General features: G+C 40.0%; 1 protein-coding gene across 17 annotated transcripts in view; it reads right to left on the reverse strand.

The window, feature by feature from the left end:
- The window catches only part of DOCK6 (dedicator of cytokinesis 6), a 185,925-nt gene that overhangs the window by 11,990 nt on the left and 150,403 nt on the right, over positions 1–23,532 (reverse strand). For 11 of the 17 annotated variants that reach the window (XM_034437790.3, XM_034437787.3, XM_087888527.1 and 8 more), the window contains 4 exons: positions 22,735–22,878; positions 21,564–21,695; positions 20,154–20,168; positions 5,904–6,029 (listed from right to left, as the gene is read on the reverse strand). In XM_034437790.3, the coding sequence (XP_034293681.1) occupies positions 5,904–6,029; positions 20,154–20,168; positions 21,564–21,695; positions 22,735–22,878 (417 nt within the window). Of the gene's footprint in view, positions 1–5,903; positions 6,040–20,153; positions 20,169–21,563; positions 21,696–22,734; positions 22,879–23,532 lie in introns of those variants that run through there. The other 6 variants (XM_087888526.1, XM_034437783.3, XM_087888525.1 and 3 more) reach the window with 3 other exon arrangements.

The following is a 23,532-nucleotide window of genomic DNA, read 5'->3' on the forward strand; positions in this document are numbered from 1 at the left end:
TTATGAGTACATAATAGGGAAGTCTGGGGGGGGAGGGTTAGGGAGGGTTAGGGAGGACGGGAAGTTTGGGGAGGGAGGTGGGGGGGTGAAAAAAAGGGGTGAAAATGTAATTGTAAAACTTTTGCAATAAAAAAAAAAAAAAGAGTTCCGTGGGACTTCTATGTGTGTTGGCACTGGGTGTGATGTGCTGTATGCTCAGTAGTTTATCTATTTTTGCCTGTATGTCCCCTGAGCCCTGTTTTGTCGTCCTCACCATCCTTTCAGCCAATCCATTTGTGGATGGTTTTCCCAGTGCGGATAGTGCATGCCTTTGGCTGGCTAGAAACATTTCGAACTGGGGCCCGTTATCCGAGACTACCAGATCGGGTAAACCATGTGTTGCAAACAGTCTCCGGAGGACTCAGATGACTGCTTCTGTTGTCGTTGATGGCATTAAATTTACCTCTAACCGTTTAGAGTAGGCATCAACGATGATCAGAAATGTGTTTCTCTGGCACGGCCCTGCAAAATCTATGTGTATGGGGGACCAAGGTGCCCCGGGATTCTCCCAATCATGTGTGGGTGCTGTGTGTGGTGCTAGGCGAGATTCCTGGCAGCGTGTGCAAGTAGCTATCCATGTCTATTTTTTTGTCCATCCCCAGCCACCAGACGTAGCTTCTTGCCAGCGCCTTCATTTTCACTATCCCCAGGTGTCCCTCGTGTAACAAATCTAATATGTCATTCCTTAACGATTTCGGAATTATTATTCTATCCCCCCACAACAAACACCCTCTCAATCCTGATAGTTCCGTTTGTCTTGTTTTGAATGGTTAGAATTCAGTGTCTATGCCCGTCTCAGGCCATCCTTTCCAGACCCAATTCAAAACCCGCGCCCAAGTCCCGTCTCTTGCTGTTGCTCTTGCGATGTCTGCAGCCGAGATTTGAGTGTTCTCCATGGTTTCTATTAGCAAGGTAGTTGTGGCTGGTGCTGGGTCTTCCACTGGATCCGGTAATGGGCATCTGCTGACTGCATCAGTGTGGTCGATGGTCTTTCCCGATCTGTATTTTAGTTGGTAGTTGTAGGCTGCGAGGAATTCCGTCCACCTCAGCATTCTTGGTGATAGGATGGGGGGTGTAGGTCTGTCTCCTGCGATGATTCCTAGGAGCGGCTTGTGGTCCGTTATTAGCTTAAATCTTTTTCCATATAAGTACTTATGGAATCTTTTGATGCCAGCCACGGCGGCCAATGCTTCTTTATCCAATTGGCTGTAGTTTCTTTCTGGTTTGGATAGTGTCCGCGAGTAGAAGGCGATGGTGGCTTCTCTGCCGTTCGGCATGCGATGGCTTAATACGGCTCCAATGCCAAATGGGGATGCATTGCATGTCAGTTTTAATGGTAACGTTCCATTGTACTGCACTAATATGCTGTCCGAGGTTAATAGTCTTTTTATCTGTTCAAACGCGTTCTTCTCCTTCTTCCCCCACATCCACTCTCTTCTCCTATCCAGTAACTGGTGTAGTGGCTCAGCAATTGTGGTTTTCTGTGACAGGAAAATATTGTAAAAGTTCAATAACCCCAGAAATGCCTGCAGCTCTGTTTTATTTGTGCGGGTTGGTGCCTCTCTGATCGCCTTTAGCTTGCCCAGGGTGGGTCGTATTCCTGAACCATCGATTAGGTATCCCAGGAATTCCACTTGTTTTTCAGCTAGCTGGCATTTGTCCCTTTTTCCTTCAACCTCACCTCTTGGAATCTGGTTAACACTACCCTTAAACGCTGTTGCAGTCGTTTCTGATTTATGGCTGAAATCAACACATCGTCAAAATAGGGAACGACTCCTTCTATTCCCTGTAACAGGCGTTCCAAAAGACTTTGGAATAGTCCTGGGGCTATGCTTACCCCAAACTGCAGACGTTTACACTTGAATGCTCCCCTGTACGTGACTATCGTTTGCGCTTCAGTTATGGCATCATCTACAGGTAGCTGTTGGTATGCCTGGGCCAGATCGAGCTTTGCAAATATCTTCCCTTGCCTCAGGGAGTGTAAAAGGTGTTGCATGACAGGTACTGGGTAGGCGCTCTGTTGTAATGCTTTATTCAGGGTGCTCTTGTAGTCCCCACAGAGGCGCACTGACCCATCTGGCTTCGTGGGGGTTACTATCAGTGTCTCCCACTTAGCATGGTCCGCCAGCTCCAATACCCCTTGGGCAACGAGTTTATCCAGTTGCTCATCTATTTTGGGCCGTAGAGCAAAAGGAACCCTCCTAGGTTTAATTCTGACAGGGGCAACTTGGGGATCTAGGTTAAATGATATTTTGCTGTCAAAAATGTCTGTGAAGTCCCTCATCAGTTCCTCTTCCCAGCCTTCGTGTTCAACTTGATTGATTCCAGTTACTGTCAGTCCCAAAGGTTCGAACCACTGCAGACCCAATAGGCTAGGTCTTTCCCGGTCCATTATGGTAAGGGGCAGTTTCCCCTGGAAGTCCTTGAACTTTACATTGAACTTTCCAATGCCTAATACCGGAATCCAGTTCCCTTGATAGTCTTTTAGGGTGAGTCTTTGCTGCTTGAGTGCACTGGTTGTGAGGCTGGGGATTATCTGCTTGATGGTCGTCCAGGAGACCATGGATAGGCATGACCCTGAGTCGACCTCCATTTTGCATGGTCTCCCCTCGATGTAAACGGTCGCTTCCATCTTCTTTGTTCTTCCCACGTTCGCATGGCCCATGATAATTGTTTGATGGGTTTCACCCCTATCCGACCCGTGGTCCTCGTTTCTACAGCTTCTTCCAAACTGTTGCTTCCTGTTTGTTTGGAATTGTCTGGTTCTTGGTGGTGGTGGGCTTCTTTGCCTGTTTCTGCAGAATGCTGGTTGGGATGGTCTGCAGGCTCTTGCGATGTGTCCCTTCCGGTTGCACCACTGGCAGATCGCACCTCGGAACCTGCACTCCGTCCGTGGGTGGTTTCCTCACATCCTGCACACCAGAATTCTTTCTTCCCTTTGTCCTGGGGTCTTCCCTTCTGTTCCGAACGGAGGTGATGTACTTCGTCCCCCTCTTCTTCTTCCGATTCGGTTTCCACATCCTCGTAGTGGATTGATGATTCTTCTTTCCCTTGCAGCCCTTTAGTCATTTTCTTCATTACGGCTGCGGATTTCTGGGATGCCTCGGTCACCGTTGCCTCTTCCGTAGCCTCTTGAAACATTATTCTGGGCTTTGCAAGTAATCGGCTTTGTAAAGTGAGGTCCCTCAGCCTCAACACCAAACGATCCCTCATGGCCTCGTCCAGATTTGAGAACTCGCAAGCGGTGGCTATTTCGCGCAGTGTTGCTATGAATTCGCTTATCAATTCTCCTTCCCTCTGGTCCCTCTGGTAGAATTCATGCCGTCTTACCAGGGATGAGGCTTGGGGTGAGTAGTGCGCTTTCAGGATGCCTTGTAGTGTTGGCCAGGTCATTGTTCTCAATTCTGCCGGTGAGGCTAAGGCTTTTGACATTTTGAAAACGGCGGCTCTGCAGTGTGTGAGGAAGAGTGCCCTCTTTCTTTGTTCCGATAGGCTTAGCAGATCGTTTGCTTCCAGGAACATGTGGAATCTTTCCATGTATGATTCCCAGTCTTCTCCAGCTGGATTGAATGGTGCGGGTGGAATGATTGAAGACATCTTGCTTGGCCGTTGGGTTCGATGGCCGCTGATTGCCACGTGGAGGTTCAGTAACCTGGTGTCCGGTTGTCCTTCTGAGATCCCACCTTCGTCGCCAGTGTAGAATAGTGGGCGCAGTAAGGACACAGGACACGCACTGCAGTTACATGAGTTTATTCAGCTCTGGTACATCAATGGATTGCCTAGCCGCAGCAGCCTTTTTTAAAGGGAGTTGTCCACGGCTTCAGCCACTGACATGCTTTTAAATCTCCCACTCTATTTGATTGCTTCTAATTGGTCCATTTGAATTGTCATTCAATACTTAACAATGGGAATGTGGAGAGTGTCAGGGTTCCAAGTAATACACCCATTTCAAACAGGACTCCAAGGCAGGTTGGTTCCTCAAAGAACAGTTTTATTTGGGGATATCATCTTGGCACAAACTGGTGGAAAGCCAGCTCTGAATGTTCCCGCACTTTCTACCACATTAAAAAGTATAAGTTTCCTGTTTTCTCAAAACAATAATTCACATTGTCCAATCTGGATACTGGCTGGTTGCCTGGTTATGTCTCTCCTCCTCCTCTGGCCAGCCAGCCGTTGGAATGTCTCTAACTTACCAGAGAGCTATTTTGTTTTGGCTACAAAACCCCATCTACCTCTACCAACCTTCGGCTCCAAGCTGTGTCAACCTGAAGCCATGTGAAAAGAAATCTCGATAGGAAAAAAACCCACAGAAAAGGAAACGGCCGCAGCCAGGTCAGCTTCAGGCTTGACAGGGAGATGCAGTTGCACCCTTCTGCATCTCCCTGGTATGTCGGCTACTACCAGAAACATGTAGCAATAATGACTTTTTTTTTCACCAATAACAAAGCCAAGAAGGTGGCTTCATTCTGGCAGTTTAAAGTTTGATCTAGAAATGGAAGAAGAACAGTCATAATACCCATTATAATTGCATTCCTTTTAGTTTTCAACTATATACTATTGGTAAATACTTCAAAAGAACAATTCATGTGCCTCGCCCTCACCCCCATGCATGCCTCCCCTCCCTGCGCATGCACGCGGGTCCCCTCATGCACCCCGCCCCGCACATACGCAGCAGAGACCCGAAGTTCATCTGGCCAGTGGGAGACGTGAGCACATGCGTGACGGAGCTGAATTGGGGCGATGGTTCGTATGCCCACAAAGAGGACACTGCATGCCATCTCTGGCATGTGTGCCATAGGTTTGCCATCACGGTTCTATACCATTCTGGACAAATTAACCCCCTCTTCTTTGCGACAACCCCTCAAGTACTGGCAAACAGCTATCTTCTATATTATAGAAGGTTATAATTATATTCTTATCAAAGTGAGAGCCAGTTTGGTGTATTAGTTAAGGTGCTGGCTTACACACCAGGAGATGAGTCCTATTCCCGCCTTAGGCATGAAAGCCAATTGGGTGACTTTGGGCCACCCAAAGTCTTACCCCAATCCAACTTGCAGGGTTGTTGTTAAGGGAATATATGAGGATAAGCAGTATTATATGCTTTGAGTTACAATATCTATAAAATAATAAAGGCAAGATAAAATCTAATACATAAATATATTAATATTAATAGATTGTATTAATATAAATAAAACATCAAGTATGTTGATACTACTGCCTAGATAAGAATGTATGGAGATCAGTTAGTCTGACCACCATGCATATGCACACTGCACAATGTATACAGGTAGTCCTTGACTTACAACCATTCATTTAATGACTGTTCAATATTATGACACTGAAAAAAGTAACTTATGGCTGTTTTTCATACTTATGACCATTGCAGTATTCCTATGGTCACATAATCAAAATCTGGATGCTGGGCAATTGGTTCATATTTATGATGGTTGCAGTGTCTCACAATCACTTTTTGTGACCTTCTGACAAGCAAAGCCAATGTGGAAGCCGGATTTACCTAGTAACTGTGTTATTAATTTAATAACTGCAGGGATTCATTTAACAACCGTAGCAAGAAAGGTCATAAAATGGGGCAAAACTCACTTAGCCACAGAAATTTGGGGCTCAATTGTGGTTGTAAGTGGAGGACTACCTTTATAGGTTTCTGAAAGAATGGAATTTTCTTTTCAGAAAGTTCTTACCAAGCCATATGAGCAAGGCTGTGCATGCAAATGTTCTAAAGAGACACAATTATTGCAGTGTTCCTATTCATAATTCAATCTCCGTTGCCTCTGTTGTCTCTTACATATTCAATCATTATTAAATTGCTTCATCTGTATCTCCTTTGAGGATATTTTAGCTCTTACCTCAAGTCGATGAGAAATTTCAGCTAATTTAGTAATAGAAGGTTCTTTGTAGACAAACTCTTGTTCATCCAGGTCTCCAAATTTGCTGCTATAAAAACCAACCCGGAAATACGTTCCAAACATTCTCTAAAGCAATCTAAAAGAAGGGAGTGAGAAATAAAATAGCAAAGTTGGATCACTCATTTTAATCTAACTATAACATGTCTTACTAACTTGGTTACCTATCCCATCTCAGGAATTTTTTCCTTGAATCCAGCTTTTATTTATTTATTTAACACATTTATTTAGCTACTCATTTTAAGAACAACTCTGGGCAGCTAATAATCAATAACATATGCACCTACAATTAAGTCTGCGTTTGTATTCTTGCTTGCTTCTGTTTGCATTATCTACAAAGAACAATCCAGGTAATCTTGGATCTTGAAGACACTTTCAGGGACCATCATTTGCCAATAAAGGCCAATCTCTTCCTGCAAGCCTAGAAATGAATAGAGAATATAGCTGGAAGGATCTTGAAGGTTTTCTCGTCCAACTCCTGCTCAACCAGGAGATTCTATACCATCTCAAACAGGTGGCTGTCCAGTCTTTTCTTAAAAACCTCCAGTGATGAAGCACCCACAACTTCTGAAGGCAAGTTGTTCCACTGGTTAACCAGCTAAGTTGGTTAGGAAGTTCCTCCTTAATTCCAGGTTGCTTCTCTCCTTAATTAGTTTCCATCCATTGTTTCTTCTTTTGCTTTCCGGTGCTTTGGAAAATAAGTTGGCCCCATCTTTGTGGCAGCCTCTTAAATTCTGGAATGTTGCTATCATGTCACCCTTCTTTTCTCTGGACTGGTCATACACAATTCCCAAAGCTGTTCTTCATATGTTTTTGTCTCCTGGCCCTTAATCATCTTAGTAGCTCTCCTTTGCACTTTTTCCAAAGTCTCATTTTTACCAAGACGTTTTTTGTAATGTGGTGACCAAAACTAGATGTAGTATTCCAGGTGTGGTCTTAATAAGGTTTTATAAAGTGGTACTAATGCTTCATGTGATTTTGATTCTATGCCTCTGTTTATGTAACCAAAGATTGTATTAGCTTTTTTGGCTGCTGCTGCTGCACATGTTGGCTCATGTTTATGTGATCATCCACTAGGACTCCAAGGTCCCTCTCACAGTTCCTGTTTTTGAGCCAGGTTTTGCCTAATTTGTACTTGTATCTTTGGTTTTTCCTCCCTAGGTGTAAAAGCTTGTTTTTCTCCACATTAAATTTCATGTTGTTGGAGCCCATTGTTCAAGTCTGTAAAGATCCTTTTGGATCCTGAGCTTGTCTTCTGGGTGTTGGCTACTCCTGCCAGCCTAGTGTCATCTGCAAATTTGGTGAGTTCCCCTTCTATTCCCTCATCTAAGTTATTTATGAAAATATTGAAGAGCATACAAATCCATCTGGTGGTGATGCTGTCTGTCTCACATTTTTCTAGTTTACCAAGAAGTAGGTTGTGGTCTACTTTGTTGAATGCCTTATTGAAGTCTAAATATACTATGCCCACAGCATTTTTCTGGTCTACTAATTTAGTCACTTTGTCAAAGAATGAAATAAGATTGGTTTGGCATAATCTGTTTTTAACAAACCCATGCTGACTTTTAGTTATAACTTTGTTTCTAGATGTTTGCAGATCTGTTCTTTGATTATTTTTTCCAGTATCTTCCCAGGTATTAATGTTAGGCTGTTTGATCTGTAGTTTCCTGGGTCTGTTTTTTTCCTTTTTTGAAGATGGGAACCAAATCAGCCCTTTTCCAATCCTCAGGTACTTTCCCAGTGCTCCAGGATTTTTGAAAGATATGGTATAATGGTTCTCAGATAACATTTGCCAGCTCCTGCAGAATTTTGGGATGTAATCCATCAGGTGCCAGTGTTTTATATTCATCTTACCATTTTCTTGCTTATTTTAATTTTTATTTCTAGTTTGTCTTGTTGTTGTTGTTGTTAGTTGCGAAGTCGTGTCCGACCCATCGCGATCCCATGGACAACATTCCTCCAAGCCTTCCTGTCCTCTACCATCCTCTGGAGTCCATTTAAGCTCACGCCTACTGCTTCAGTGACTCCATCCAGCCACCTTGTTCTCTGTTGTCCCCTTCTTCTTTTGCCCTCAATCTTTCCCAGCATTAGGCTCTTCTCCAGTGAGTCCTTCCTTCTCATCAGGTGGCCGAAGTATTTGAGTTTCATCTTCAGGATCTGGCCTTCTAAAGAGCCGTCGGGGTGATCTCCTCTAGGACTGACTTATTTGTTCGCCTTGCAGCCAAGGGACTTGCAGGAGCCTTCTCCAGCACATAGTTCAAAGGCCTCAATTCTTTGGCGCTTAGCCTTTCTTATGGTCAACTTTCACAGCCATACATTGCAACTGGGAAAAACATAGCCTTGACTATATGTGCTTTTGTTGGCAGGGTGATGTCTCTGCTTTTTAGTATGCTGTCTAGATTTGCCATAACTTTCCTCCCCAGGAGCAAGCATCTTTTAATTTCTTGGCTGCAGTCCCCATCTGTGGTGATCTTGGAGCCCAGGAAAATAAAATATGTCACTATCTCCATTTCTTCCCCATCTATTTGTCAGGAATTGAGAAGGCTGGATGCCATGATCTTAAGTTTTCTTAATGTTGAGTTTCAAGCCAACTTTTGCACTCTCCTTCTTCACTTGCATCAAGAGGCTCTTTAGTTCCTTTTCACTTTCTGCCATTAGAGTGGTATCTGCATATCTGAGGTTGTTGATATTTCTCCTGGCAATCTTAATTCCTATTTTTGATTCATCTAGCCCCGCCTTTCTCATGATGTGCTCTGCATATAAGTTAAATAGGCAGGCGACAGTATGCAGCCTTGCTGGACTCCTTTCCCAATTTTGAATCAATCAGTGGTTCCATGTCCAGTTCTCATTGTTGCTTCTTTTTTTTTTTTTTTTTTTTATTGAAAAGGTTTTCAAATACAAATTTTTCCCCCTTTTTCCCCCCCCTCCCCCCCCTCCCTAACCCCCCCTCCCCACCCTTCCCCCCCTGTGACTTCTTCGTAACAAAAAAAAACCCTAATTCATAACAGATTACTTACTCCCTCCTCAAAATACTGACCTTTACTTACTAAAAGTATTATAAATCCCCCTTTATCCATACATTTCAGAAAAGAAGAAGAGAAAAAAAACAAAAAAAAACAAACACATTATACTATAACTATTATAAAATAACTTCTAATTTAGCATAATAGTGTTTTATATCTATACATTATTGCAACAATTCAAAACCACCTTCCACTTTAAAACTATACGATAAGTCCTACTTTAATAACATTTCAAAGCGGGCTCCCCATAAAATCTAATTTAACATTTATTCCACTCTATCCATTTCCTCCACTCCCCTAAATGTATCACTTAAAAATCCCTTTTCTTAAACTAATCAGTCTGTAGCTAGCTTATTCACCCACTGTCTTACAAATTTACCATACACAACAATTCTTGATATCTTTAATTCACTGCCCACACTACTTAAATATATATATATATATATATTCCATTATATCTAAATAAAAAAAGAAAAGACAATAACTTTAAATTTATAGTCCATATAATATCTTCTTGAAGTCTTTCCACTGGATTGTTAAAACCAACATCCATAATAGGGTAACATAGCTTGCTGATGCAACAGTTTATTCAAGATCTCCAATCATATCTGCCCCCATCAGTAGTAAACATCTTCTTATATATATAAAAGTAAAAACAACCACCCGAGTGACATTATAATTATATTCCATATAATAATAATTGTGGGTTTCATCAGGATTATTAATTTCCATCATCGTATTGGGTAACAACCCGATCTTCTGCATGTCCCAATGTGATTCTCTTGCCTTATAATTCAAGATAATTATAATATATTTATCAACACAAAAAGAAGTTTCAAAGTAGATAATTCAAAACCATCAATTTGAGGCTCTTTCCATGTCCCAAAATTACGGCAATGCAGAGATCTGCCACTATCCTCAGGATGATATTGACCAATATGTCGCCTCCTCTATGTTTTCACATAATCATTCATATTTTAAAATCACTGGCTTCACTGTTGCTTGGGTTAGAAATTTCTATTTTTGTACAACCTATTTCTTTTTTTGTTTTCTTTTTGTGGGTTTGACTTCCATCCTAATTTTTTGTGTCTCGCGTTTCTTTTTTATCCCTTGTATATCCTCTAATTGGTTTCCATGCTTGTCCTTGCCTTGATAAGTCATCACATTAAAATCAGATGGCACTTCTCTCAAATTTGTAGATAATCCAGCTGGGGTATCCGATAAGTCCAAAGGCAATTTATCTGGTACAGTCTCTGTCTTTAATTCCAGCTCCTTCTGCTTATCCTGTATTATATCTGAAGACGTTAAATTCATTTTCAACCTATTTTGATAAAATTCTTCCGCTCTTTCAACAGTATTTAACTGGTATCTTTCTCCTTGATATCTCAATATAATACCAACTGGGACGTCCCACCGGAATTGAATATTTCTCCTTTTTAACTCAGACACCAGAAAGCCAAATTTCTTCCTTTCCATTAATATCTTAGGTGGGAGTTCCTTGTAAATCCAAATCTTTCTTCCATACAATTGCAAATTAGAATTGAAGGAATTTTGCACAATTTTATTCCTAATTTCTTTATCTGAAAAATAGATTACCACATCTCTAGGCAATTGCCTTTGCTTGGCAGTCCAGGAGTTTATTCGATAAGCTCTGTCAATCCTACAAAACACTTCCTCAGGTTGAATCTTTAAAATCCCAGCTAGAAATTCAGAAGATATTTTCCTTAAGTCATCTCTGTTATTTTCCTGCAAACCTCTAAGTCTTATTGCATATTCTGTGAAATTATATTGTATCTTTAGAACCTCTTTATCAATCCTCTGTTGCAGATTTTCTACATTACCAGACTTTTGGTCAGCATCCATTTTAAATTTTTCTTCTGAACTATAATCCTGAATATTTAACAAATCATTTTCAATTTTTTGAATTCTATTGTCCAATTTATCTTGAATTTCATCCATTTTTGACTCTAGTAAATTAGTATTTGTATCCAACCGAATCATGAATTCTGACACTTTTAAAATTTTTTGCTGCAAAAAGTCAAACTTGGATTTCACCAATTCCTTAGTTTCCTGCTTAAATTTTTCAAGTTGCTGATTCACAATCTCATCCCTTCTTTCAATCTCCTCTAAGAGAAATTCTATTATATTAAAATCAGGTTTCTGGGACTGAAGAGTTAAAACTTGTTCCTTTAAATTCTTAGTGGGGGAATCCCCCCCACCTATTTGCTTGTCTGACTTCACAAGCCTCAGTGCCATATTTCCGCCTAAGCAGGCTTTGTTAGAAGAAAAAAAAAAAAAACAAGACAAAAGACTTCCAGCCAGCAACAAGGGAAAAAGAGAAAAACAAAAACAGGAGCGGAGTTTTATCTACAAATGTAGCCAGTGGTATTTATTCCGCTACATTGTAATAATAAAAAACGGAAGAACTTTCCCTCTCAAACTCTTCTCCAGCCGCGGCAGACGCCATTTTAAAAAGAAACTTTTTTCCTCTTTCTCTTCCTCTATTCTCTTAAGTAATTTTTAAAAGATAAGTAAAATACTTGCGCTTCAGTATTACAGGTCCAGCTCACATTTTCTTTGAGTAATCTGTCAAATTCGCAGGCTTGCTTTTGACGCCTGGCTCTGCATTAGCAGAGGTCTCCCAAAGCCCGGAGCAGCGGCTGGGGATATGGGGCATCTCATCCGCTCCATCCCAAAAGTAAAAGAAAAACTTTTGGGACTCTGCAGAGAGTTCTACCCACCCCTGCCGGCTCTATCTCCGTTTCCTCATGGGAACGGAGTTTTTTCGAGCCGCCGTTCCGTTGTGAAGGCGGCTCTGACAGGCAGTGGAAGCTGACGATCCCAAAGGAACGTCTGGCGGCGGCCAGCAGCAAACAGGAAGTCCCCCTCATTGTTGCTTCTTGACCCGCATATGGTTTCTCAAGAGACAAATATGATGGTATGGTACTCCCATCTCTTTAAGAACTTGCTACAATTTGTTGTGATCCACACAATCAAAGGCTTTAGCATAGTCAATGAAGCAGAAGTAGATGTTTTTCTGGAACTCCCTAGCTTTCTCCATGATGCCAGCATATGTTGGCAATTGATCTCTAGTTCCTCTGCCTCTTCGAAATCATGCCTGTAACTTCTGATAGTTCTTGATCCACATACTGCTGGAGCCTAGCTTGTAGGATTTTAAGCATAACCTTACTAGCATGTGAAATGAGTGCAATGGTGCGATTCTTCAGCATTGCCTTTCTTTGGAATTGGAATGGAAACTTACCTTTTCCAATTCTGTGGCCACTGTTGAGTGTAGCACTTTTACCCCATCATCTTTTAAGATTTTGAATAGCTGAGCTGGAATACTGTCTCCTCCACTAGCTTTGTTGTTGCTCAGATTTCCTAAGGCCCATTTTTTTTTTTTAAAAAAAATTGATTTATATGCCGCCCTTCTCCGGAGACTCAGGGCGGCTTACAATGTGCTCAGCAATAGCCTTCATCCTTTTGTATATTTATACAAAGTCAGCTTATTGCCCCCACAACTGGGTCCTCAATTTACCTACCTTAGAAAGGATGGAAGGCTGAGTCAACCTTGAGCCTTGGCAAGATTCGAACCTGCAGTAATTGCAGGCAGCTGGTCTTAATAACCAGCTTAATAACAGGGTGCCTTAGACCACTGTACTACCAAGGCTCTTTTGACTTCACATTCTAGGATGTATGGCTCGAGCTCAGTGACCACCCCATTGTGGTTATCAGGGATGTTAAGCTCGTTCTTGTATAGTTCTAATTTATTAGTGTAATTTATTTATTTATTTGTTTGTTTGTTTGTTTGTTTGTTTGTTTGTTTGTTTGTCACATTTCTATGTCGCCCAACTCCCTAGGGACTCTGGGCAGCTTATAGCAAAAAAACAATGTGAACAATATCCCGTAAATTTTTTTTTAAAAGAAATCATTAAATTTTGCCACCTCTACTTAATCTCTTCTGCCTCTGTTAGGTTCCTGCCATTTTGGTCCTTTATCATGCCCATCTTTGCATGAAACATTCCCTTCATATCTTCATACCTTGAAGAGATCTCTGGTCCTCCCTATTCTATTGTTTTCTTCTATTTCTTTGCACTGTTCATTTAAGAATGCATTCTTATCTCTTCTAGCTATTCTCTCTGGAATTCTGTATTCAACTGGGTGTATCTTTCTCTTTCTCCCTTGCCTTTTGTGTCCCTTCTTTCCTCAGCTATTTGTAAAGCTTCCTCAGACAACCATTTTGCTTTCTTGCCTTTCTTTTTCTTTGTGATGGTTTTAGTTGTTACCTCTTGTACAATGTTGCGAACCTCCGTCCATAGTTCCTCAGGCATTCTGTCTATCAGATCTAATTCCTTAAATCTATTTGTCACCTCTACTGTATATTCATCAGGGATATGATTTAATTCATACCTGAGTGGCCTAGTGCTTTTCCCTACTTTCTTCAATTTAAGTCTAAATTTTGCAGCGAGAAGCTCATGATCTGAGTCACAGTCAGCTCCTGGTCTTGTTTTTACTGACTGTATCGAGCTGTGATGGCGAACCTGTGGCACGCGTAGCCATATCAGTGGGCATGCCAGCTCAGCTCTGGGGCGCATGCGCACACCGGCCAGCTGATTTTCGGGCATTCTGGGCCCACCAGAAGTAGGGAAACAGGCTGTTTCCTGCCTCCAGAGGGGCTGGGGTGGGTGGGGTGGGGAAGGCCCGTTTTTCTTTCTTAACTGGCTCCAGATCCTCTCTATGCATCTGCGGAGGGCAAAAACAGCCTTTCCCACTCCCTTGGAGGCCCTCCAAAGGCCTGAAAGGGCCCATTTCCCAACTCCCGGTGGGATAGGAAGTGACGTTTTTGCTGTCCCCTGCTTCCAAAGATTCCTAGAGAGGCTTTGGAGACTGGGGACAGCAAAACACATCACTTCCTGTCCCACCGGGAGTTGGGAAATGGGCCCTTTCAGGCCTCCGAGGGAGTGGGAAAGGCTGTTTTCGCCCTTCCCAGATGCATAGAGAGAGTCTGGAGCCAGGTAAGAAAGAAAAATGGGCCTACCAGGCCATCGCATGCCAGGAGCAGGGGGGAGGGGGAGTTGCACGCGCATGCGCAGGGCAGGGCAGATAGAATTATGGGTGTGGGCATGTGCACGCGCGAACCTCCCTCACCCCCCCTCTCCTGGCACGCGATGACAAAAAGGTTAGCCATCACTGGTATAGATCAGTGGTGGGATTCAAATAATTTAATAACTGGTTCTCTGCACTAATGATTTCTTCCAACAACCAGTTCACTAAACTGCTCAGAAAGTTAACAACCGGTTCTCCCAAAGTGGTGCGAACTGGCTGAATCCCACCACTGGTATACATCTTCTCCATCTTTGGCTGTAGACCACATAGTCAATTTGATTTCTGGGTTGACCGTCTGGTGATGTCCATGTGTAGAATTGTCTCTTGGGTTGTTGGAAAAGAGTGTTTGCTATGACCATCGTATTATCTTGACAGAATTCTATCAGGCTGTGCCCTGTTTCATTTTGTACTCCAAGGCCAAACTTGCCTGTTATTCCGGTTATCTTTTGGTTTCCTACTTTAGCATTCCAATTCCCCATGATGATAAGGACATCATTTTTTGGTGTTAATTCTATAAGGTGCTGTAGGGCTTCATAGAACCGGTCAATTTCATCCTCTTCAGCACCAGTGGTTGGGGCATAGACTTCGATTACTGTGATATTGAATGGTTTGTCTTGGATTTGAACTGAGATCATTGTCATTTTGGGGACTGTATCCCAGTATTGCTTTTCCTACTTTTTTATTGATTATGAAGGCTACTCCATTTCTTCTGAGGGATTCGTGCCCGCAGTAGTATACTTGATGGTCTTCTGAATTAAATTCACCCCTTCCTGTCCATTTTAGTTCGCTGATTCCTAAGATGTCAATGCCCAGTCTTTTCATCTCTTGTTTGACCATGTCCAGTTTGCCTTGATTCATGGATCTTACATTCCAGGTTCCTATGGAGAATAGATCTTTACAGTATCGGACTTTCCTTTCACCACTAGATGCATCCACACCTGAGCATCCTTTCGGCTTTGGCCCAGTCGCTTCACTCTTTCTGGCACTACTAGCACTAGCCCTCTGCTCTTCCCTAATAGCATATTGGACACCTTCCGACCTGAGGGCTCATCTTCCGGCGTTATATCTTTTTTCCTTTTGGTACTGTCCATGGGGTTTTCATGACAAAGATACTGGAGTGGGTTGCCATTTCCTTCTCCAGTGGATCACATTTTGTCAGAACTCTCTGTTATGACCTGTCTGTCTTGGGTGTCCCTGCACGGCATAGCTCATAGCTTCATTGAGCTACGCAAGCCCCTTTGCCATGACAAGGCGTGGATTACCCATGAAGGGGAGTTTTTTTTTTCTACGTAGGGCTGTAATTTCTTTTTGCGTGAAGACTGATGCAAAGAATGAGTTAAGCAGCTCTGCTTTCTCTCTGTTACTTCCTTGTTATCTTCTCTCTTTAGTGGACCTACTGTTTCCTTGACTTTGTTCTTGTTGTTTATATGTTGAAAAAACTTTTTTTTTATTATCTTTGACTTTTGCTGCAAGTCTTTGTTCGTTCTGAACCTTTGCTTTCCTGACTTCATCTTTGCATGTTCTGACTATCTCCTGATAATCAGCCTTAGCTAAATGTTCTTCTTACCATTTTTTGTACTTGTCCTTTTTGTCTTTCAGTTTGTCAGAGAGATCCTTGTGCAGCCATGGCAGTTTCTTCTTGAATGTCTTGTTCTTCTTATATAACAAATGTAGAATGTTTTGGTTTATGTTATCCACATCTTTTGGGAAACTCTGCCTGATCTCTCTCACACATCCTATCCCATTTCCCAGGCTATGGAAGCGATTGTTCAGTTGTTGTTGTTGTTTTTTGATAGTAGGAACTTTGCTCTTAGTTGTTTTCTTTAAGAATGACATGTTTCCATCAGTCTTCCTCTTTAGATACATATGTAGGCTCACATTTTACGGAAGCTATTTGTTCCCCATTGTATTTGATTTGGTTGTATCAGTTTTTTAGAAGCTGTTTGCTCGGTATTGTGTTTTATTTTGGTGTAGTCTTCTTGTTTAGGTTGGGATTCCTTCCTTTGTTCATCGAGTTTCAGAGTGGGTAGAGTTGCCTCTAGAGTTTCTTCTAGTAATTCAAGTAGTTTACATTTGATTCATAAACTGAAACATAGGACACACTTTACAAGTCACTATAATGTCAGTCTCTATTTCCATGACTTTTTTGTCTGTTTGTTTGTTAAAAAATTAAACATTTGTAAAAATTAAATATTTTCCCTGTTGGGAAGTGTAAATTTATGATGGTTTACAAGAGTTCTTGGCCTTTTGTTCTCTGTCTTGAAAAATTCATCACTATCTTCCTTGTTTTGAAGAGTCTATCTCTTTTCCCATGGTTTATTATTATTTTTTCTCTTAGACCATTAAGAATTTAAAAATTTCTCAAGAATTAAAATAAGTAAATCTTTTTCAATTTCTTAATTGAAAAAGAAATTTAAAATTGAAAGATTTAAAAATAGAAAAGAATTAAAAATTAAAATCATATTTAAGTTGAAAAAAGATTGAAATTTGAAAAATGAAATTGAAAAATTGAAAAAAGAAATTTGAAAATTTGAAAAAAGAAAATTTGAAAAAAAATTATGACTTTATAAAAGTTCTTGGCCCTTTATGAAGTAATCTGTACTTCTTTTGTTGGAAATCTCATACTGTTTTCTAGGAGATACATTGCTCTTAACCCTCTATCTCTTGCCTTGGAAGTTTATCCCTTTCTTCCCTGTGTATACTTATTAGTATAATTACAAATGTACTTATCAATGTAATTACAAATGGTGAGGTTTACACTTTTGTTTCTGTAAGCTTTTACTCAAATTTTTATCAGTTAAAAGTTTAAAAGTTTAAAAGCATGCAAACTAATCAGGTCAGCTACTCACTACATTTCCAAAAACATGTGTCCACTCACCAAATCAGAACCGGGCCGCATCAAGAGCAGAGAAGTTGAGTGGGAAAGGAAAACAAAGAAAGAAGTTAGCAAGAGAATGGCAAATCTTCAAACAAATTAATTCTCCAGTTGGAGAGAGTGGGGATGACGACAGGAGTCTTGTCTCAGTGATTTGTTCTTAAAGGCCCTTATACTACAAATAGTCCTTGACTTATAACCGCTTGTTTGACAATGGTTCAAATGGCCTCAGAAAAAGTGATTTATGACCTGTCCTCAAAGTTATCTGTCGCACCACCCCCATGATCTCATAATTGCAATTCAGGCACTTGGCAACCCATGCACATTTATGATGGTTACCATGTCTTGCAGTTGCATGATCATGATTTGCAACCTTCCCAGATAGGTCGCTTCTGCCAAGAAAAGTCAGTTGGGGAAGTTGAATTTGCTTGACTGCATGATTCATTTAATGACTATGATATTCCCTGAATGATTGTGGTAAAATGGTCATAAAACTGAGTCTGGTCACATGATTTGCTTAACTACATTATTACTTAGTGATCAAAATTCTGGTCCAAATGTGGCTGTAAATTGAGGATTACCTGTACTGAGATCCTTTTTTATCGTAACATAAGTTGCTATTGTTATATGAGATATCCGGATATCTCTGTGCACGTTCACTGTCTATTGAACACATTATTTTTATGCACTGCTATAATTATAAGGCAGAAACAACTTTCATGGTTTTGCAAGTAAAGGTTTTCTATGCACAGCCCAGAACTTGATCAAGTGCTCCCTTATGGTAATGTAATTCATACTCCACCCATTTTTCAATAACTATTTGACACTTACGAACTTTCTCTGTCATCAATTTTATCACAGCTTTGGTCAAAAATACATTTGGTAACAGCCATAACTTGATTAATTTTGATGAAGGATGTCCAATGGAAATAAAAACATCAAGGAAGAGATGAAATGATAGAAGAAAAAGAAAACAGAACAGAACAACTATAAAACCACTGAAGTTCAGCAGTGTCTGAAAAACACAGATAAACATTCCTGATGCAATAGCAGAAGATCTGAGGTATGTAATAGTGGTATGTGTACCTCATGGTATGTGTACTATCAAAAAACTCAACCCAAACAAATTAAGGCAATATTCAGAGCTCCTGACCCTAAATTCCAACATTCTACATCTTGAGAATTTCTATACCTGACTTTCCTGCCATATTGCCCAGAGTGGGAGGGAGAAGGAGGTGCCTTAATAAAGCATGCTACATAGAAGAACCCAAAAGCATTGGCACTGAGCCCAACTGCCTCTTAGTAGACTGAGATAAACTTAGGTTCACAATTGAGCTGTTCCATTTCCTTTGCCAAAGCAGAACTTGGAGGCTGTTTCTGAAACCTTTATTCTTTGTCAAGAAAGGACTGTTTCTTTGTAAAATGAGGTTAGCAACAACTTCTAGCAGGGCATTTTTTGAAGCACTTCTAGTGCAATGCTTCCTTAATTTGCAAATTGGAACACACACACACACACACACACACACACACACACACACACACACACACACCTCTCTTTGGCCAGATGATTGTAATTTAAAATTGATTCTGAAATTAAAATGATGAAAGCACATAGATATTAGTAATAATAATTTTAGGGTGTTCCCCACTGTTCATGCATTATAATATTCCTGAGCTTTTCTTATTTTAGACTAGTTATTTATTTCACAAAATAAATTCAGAAGCTGTGGGTACTTAAGAACTGAATTATCTACTTCTGGATTTCAATATGAAAATAATAGTTTTGAAGAACACACACTGCAACTATCAGAGCTATCATGGAAAGTCCTAAAACATTTGGGTAGGCTGTAGGACAAAAGGCATGCTTCCTAGGCAGGTTTGAATCCCAGAGCTTTTATTTTATTTGAGAAGCAGAATGAATGGGGCAAGGGAGAACAGGAGGAACATGGCCAGGAGAGCCATGCTCTACAATTCAAAGTGGGGAATGGCCAGTTTTGTGAAGTGTCAGCGACACAAGACAAGGGCCTTCAAGCAATAGAACAAGGACAATAGCAAGATAGAGAATAAGCAAAATGAGGAGGGAGAACAATGCAGGGTAAACTGGAACAGAGGGACTGTGGCTGATTCATCTCAGCTGTTGGTGGCTTTGACTGTGGTTGGAAGTTTCCCAGCAAGAAGGCACATCTTTTCCCCCAACTCTTAAGAAATAGGCCACACTTCATACCCTCCCACAAATCAATGTTATGTTCTTTCCCACTGTAGCACCACAAGTGGGGAAGATGATCAAGGAGCTCATCTTTTTAAGCTTTTTAAAAAGGGACAAAGCTGCAATGGGAATTGTCCAGGATGTAAGTCCTCTACAGCATAGAATAATGCAGGTTATTCAAACAAAGTCATAAAATGTAGATGGAGAAATATGGAAACAAATGGGAAGATATAACTTGTGAAAAGGAAACTAGGTATGTCAAATGTAAATAAAATATTTAGATTAAGAGAATATATATATATATATATATGATATACTAGAAATATAGGTATAAAAGTATAAAGTATAGGTATAAAAGATAGATTAAGATAAGAAAGAGAAAATGTATAAGTATAGATTACCGATACGAAGATGTTGAAAAGAAGAAGATGTAAATATCTGTTTTTGTTTATTTGTTCAATAAAAATTATTTTTAAAAAAATGTTCCATTTAAAATGGAAAGGAAATGTTCCCTATTATAAGAAAGCGTAGTTTGTGAATACGGAAATCTTTGCTTTAACGTCAGCAACCAAAACTGTCAGAACTGCCATCACTAAACAGCAGTCTGGGGAAATTGTGCTTTATAACTGTGAGCTAGTAATGGCAATCCCAATCTCAATTGTAGCTGTAAACCAAGGACTACTTGTAGTTGGGACACTGAAAACAACAATGTAGGTGTTGAAATGAGATCCAGAGAGGTTTCCCTGCACTGTTTTCATTTTAACTGCAGATTAGTGATATTTAGGTATACACACACATACACACACATACAGTTTGGTCAAGATAAATAAGATATTCTATTCTTTTGCTATGCAATTGTAATAAAAGGGCTATAGGTGTAGTTTAATGATGAATGCACAGAGAAAGGCTGGAGATTACAGGACTAAAGCTGCATGCAGATTCACACAAACACACAAGAAGAAGCAAGACACATTATAGCCTACCTCCCAGCCAGAGGCCTGATTGACAAAACAAAGGGGACAGGGAAACAGAAAAAACAGGTAGAAGAAAGGTAGTTAATTTTTTGAACCTCTGTATCCTTTAGTCTCTAACTGATCACTGGCTAGTCCCAAGGGTATGTTTGAACTGGACATACAATACCTGTTCTTTAGGACTAGGGCAGGGGAGAGTGTTAATTCTGCAATGCATAATTCCCTCCCCTTCTTAATAGGGCAGCCAGAAATTGGCTTTTTATACCTAGCTTCATTCTGTCTATCCCTAAGATCTCCACAATGAAGGAAAATCAATTGCACCATATAATTAACATAGTAACTACCAATTAGAGACACTGAAATATTTATCCCGAAATGTTGGCTCAGGGAAAAAACCATATCAGCTGAACAAGCTACCTGAACGGTCCTTATCAATTCCAAACTGCATTTTCTACCCTCATCCATATTTATAGAATGAATTTATAGAAATAAATGGAATATTTATGAAAAATTGAGACCTACAAGTGTTTATTTCCTTGCCCATCCATTTTTCTTTATGGAATCTATGATATGAAACAGTGATATCACAGTAAAGCCATATGCCTCATTTCCCCTTCAAGGAACACTTTTAGTCCTGATATTCAAAGTACTGCCACATAACTTTAGCTGTGAAAACTTTTAATAAAGTTATCCAAATGGATTCAATACTTTGGTCCTCAACTCACACTAACTAAACTAAGGTGTGGCTTTTTTATATCTTAACAAGTAGAGATCCAATACCTACTTGAAAAGTTACAGTATAAGGAAGCAGAAGCTCCACTTAACAGCTTTTACCATCAGAAAACTAATCCAAATATCCAACCTAGGTTTTCATTTCAACCTGCTGGTTCTTATCCCTCTTTCAGTTTTAATAGAAAACCTGGCACCACTCTTGCACATGTCTAATTCTTGTGTATCTGTAAATCACTTAAAATTTCTCTTTTGCAAGCTGAATGTATTCAGCTCCTTTAAATGTTGGTCATAGGAGCTTGTTTCCAGAACTCTCATCATCTTTAGTCTCTTTTTTGAAACTGCTCCACCTTTTCCATGATCTTTTTAAAGTACAATGCTTAGAACTGAATGTAACAAACCAACTGTAATCTTACCAGTGCAGTGTGCAATGGAATTATTTCCTATTGGTCTGCACGCAGAACTTCTATTAATGTATTTCAAGATTACATTGGCCTTTCATTATGACAATTAACAAACTACAGCTTAAATGATGTGCCAACATACTCTGTGTTTATTTTTTCTGATAGACAATATAAAATGGACTACAAGAATGTTTGGGAAGGAGAGAAGTTAATGCTCCTTTTGATCATCATCCTAATTCATCTCCTAAAATGTGATACTGCAACGAACCCTGCTACAGAATGTTCTTACCTGGCTAGTTATCTTGCTGAAAGCATCTTGCAGTTTGCCATGCACAACTGCCAACTTCTTGAAGTCACGGTTGGCTTCATGGATAGGAATGAGGATCTTGTAGGTTTCATTGACAGCTTCATAAAGTCCACCCTGGGAAGAAATGAAGAAAGAATTCAGAGGGCATGGAACTTCCCATCAGGACAGCTCTGACAACTAAGAAGCAAGTAGCAAGGTGGCTAATAGGGGAAATGAGGGACAACTGGTATGTAGCAGCAGTCAGTGCTTCAACTAGCTGGATAGGTAGCAGGTATGCCAAAAATAGTACGTTGAAGAAGACTGGATATGCTTCTCTTCTAAGGAATGTAGCAAGACTGATAAAGGCTACTTGAGGAATAATTTGCTGTCCCATGGAAGAAAACATCTAATTGTTACTATTATACAACTATTTTCTGTCCTGATGCTGGAAATGTATTGTGCAAAGTATAATTAACTGAAATGTAAGATTTTTTGTTATTTTAAAATTTATTTTAAGGCATGCTTTAGGAATAAAATGGATGATACCCTTATCCACAATTGCATGCATTCCCTGAAAGCAATTGGGTTGACATGTCTAAAAAGGGGTTTATTAGGTCTTCCCTCAACTAGAGACTCTCTTGTATAGGAATCTAGGGCTTGTGAAGGGCTACCATAGACCCTTTAAGAACTGAAATCAACAACTAGCAGGAAAACATGCCAGTCTTTTGATGAGCTCAGATGCCAGGAGCCTTTTCCTAGGAAAACAGCTCTAACAATAATGTCCTGCTATAATGTCCAAAATATTGATAGCTCCTGGGTTCTAACCCTGATATGGTGTGGTTTATGTGACATACATTCTTCATGAGCGCTTTGTATCTGTTATGCTAATACAGACAAGAACTGCTGATATGGAAGGGCAGAAATTATGCCATTCTTGAGCCATTTGAACTCCTTCAGACATCGTTCTAAATGATTAGCATGCAAAATGGCTCAATTTTAGCATTTGAAGCCATGACATGATTTTTTCCCCCCAGTGCATAGGAAGCCAAGCTGTTTCTGTGTCTATTTTCCCACTAGTAAATCAGCCAGGAATCATCAAGGCAATATAGAATGCTTTTGTATGTTGGAAATAAGTTCACACAAGCCCCAGTCATGCCACATTTGAAGTTCTTACCAAAGTAAACGAAGAAGCTGCTTGCTCAAGCAAGCCTACCAATCCTTGTTCTGTGAAGTATTTTCCAGAGCAGATGCCCTCTTCATCTGGGGACAATATGTCATCTGAAACAGCAGACTCTTCTAGCACATTGGAAGATATGTTCTTGGAATCAGAGGTAAATTATTGAGAGACTGAGTCAGAGAGAAACAGAACTTGGAATACTACGTCCAATTTTGGTCAACATGATACAAAAAAAGATGTTGAACTTTAGAAAAAGTGCACAGAAGAGCAACAAAGATGATTAGGGAGCTGGAGGCTAAAACAAAGTGTATGATGAACAATTGTAGGAACTGGGCATGTCTAGTCTAATGAAGAGAAGGAAAAGGGATGACATGATAGCGGTTTTCCAATATATTTTTTTTTTGTAATTTTTTTTTTTTTTTTCCAACATAAATACAAAAAAGAAAAATTTTCTCAAGAACGAAGTCTTGGTCCAGTCACAAATGAGTATACTAGTTTAACAAATGAAAATAGATAATTTTAACATAAATTCCAACATCTTAATTTAAATCTTTCTATTATCTCATCATACATCTTGATCTCCTACTAAAGCAAAGCTCATTTTTATATTCAATTATAAATTCAATTATAAATCAAAATTCAATACCGCTCTATCTAAATTTTTTTTCCATTGCTCCTTTTAACATCAACATTAAACACAAAAACAGTCTAATCTATTAATCTATATATGTACCTTACAATTTTATCACCACGAATCCTAATTTCCAAATGTATGCAATTCAATTTTTATTTCAA

This window comes from Pantherophis guttatus, chromosome 2 (genome assembly GCF_059756535.1).
Source record: "Pantherophis guttatus breed Tessera chromosome 2, ASM5975653v1, whole genome shotgun sequence".
Lineage (NCBI taxonomy): Eukaryota > Metazoa > Chordata > Lepidosauria > Squamata > Colubridae > Pantherophis > Pantherophis guttatus.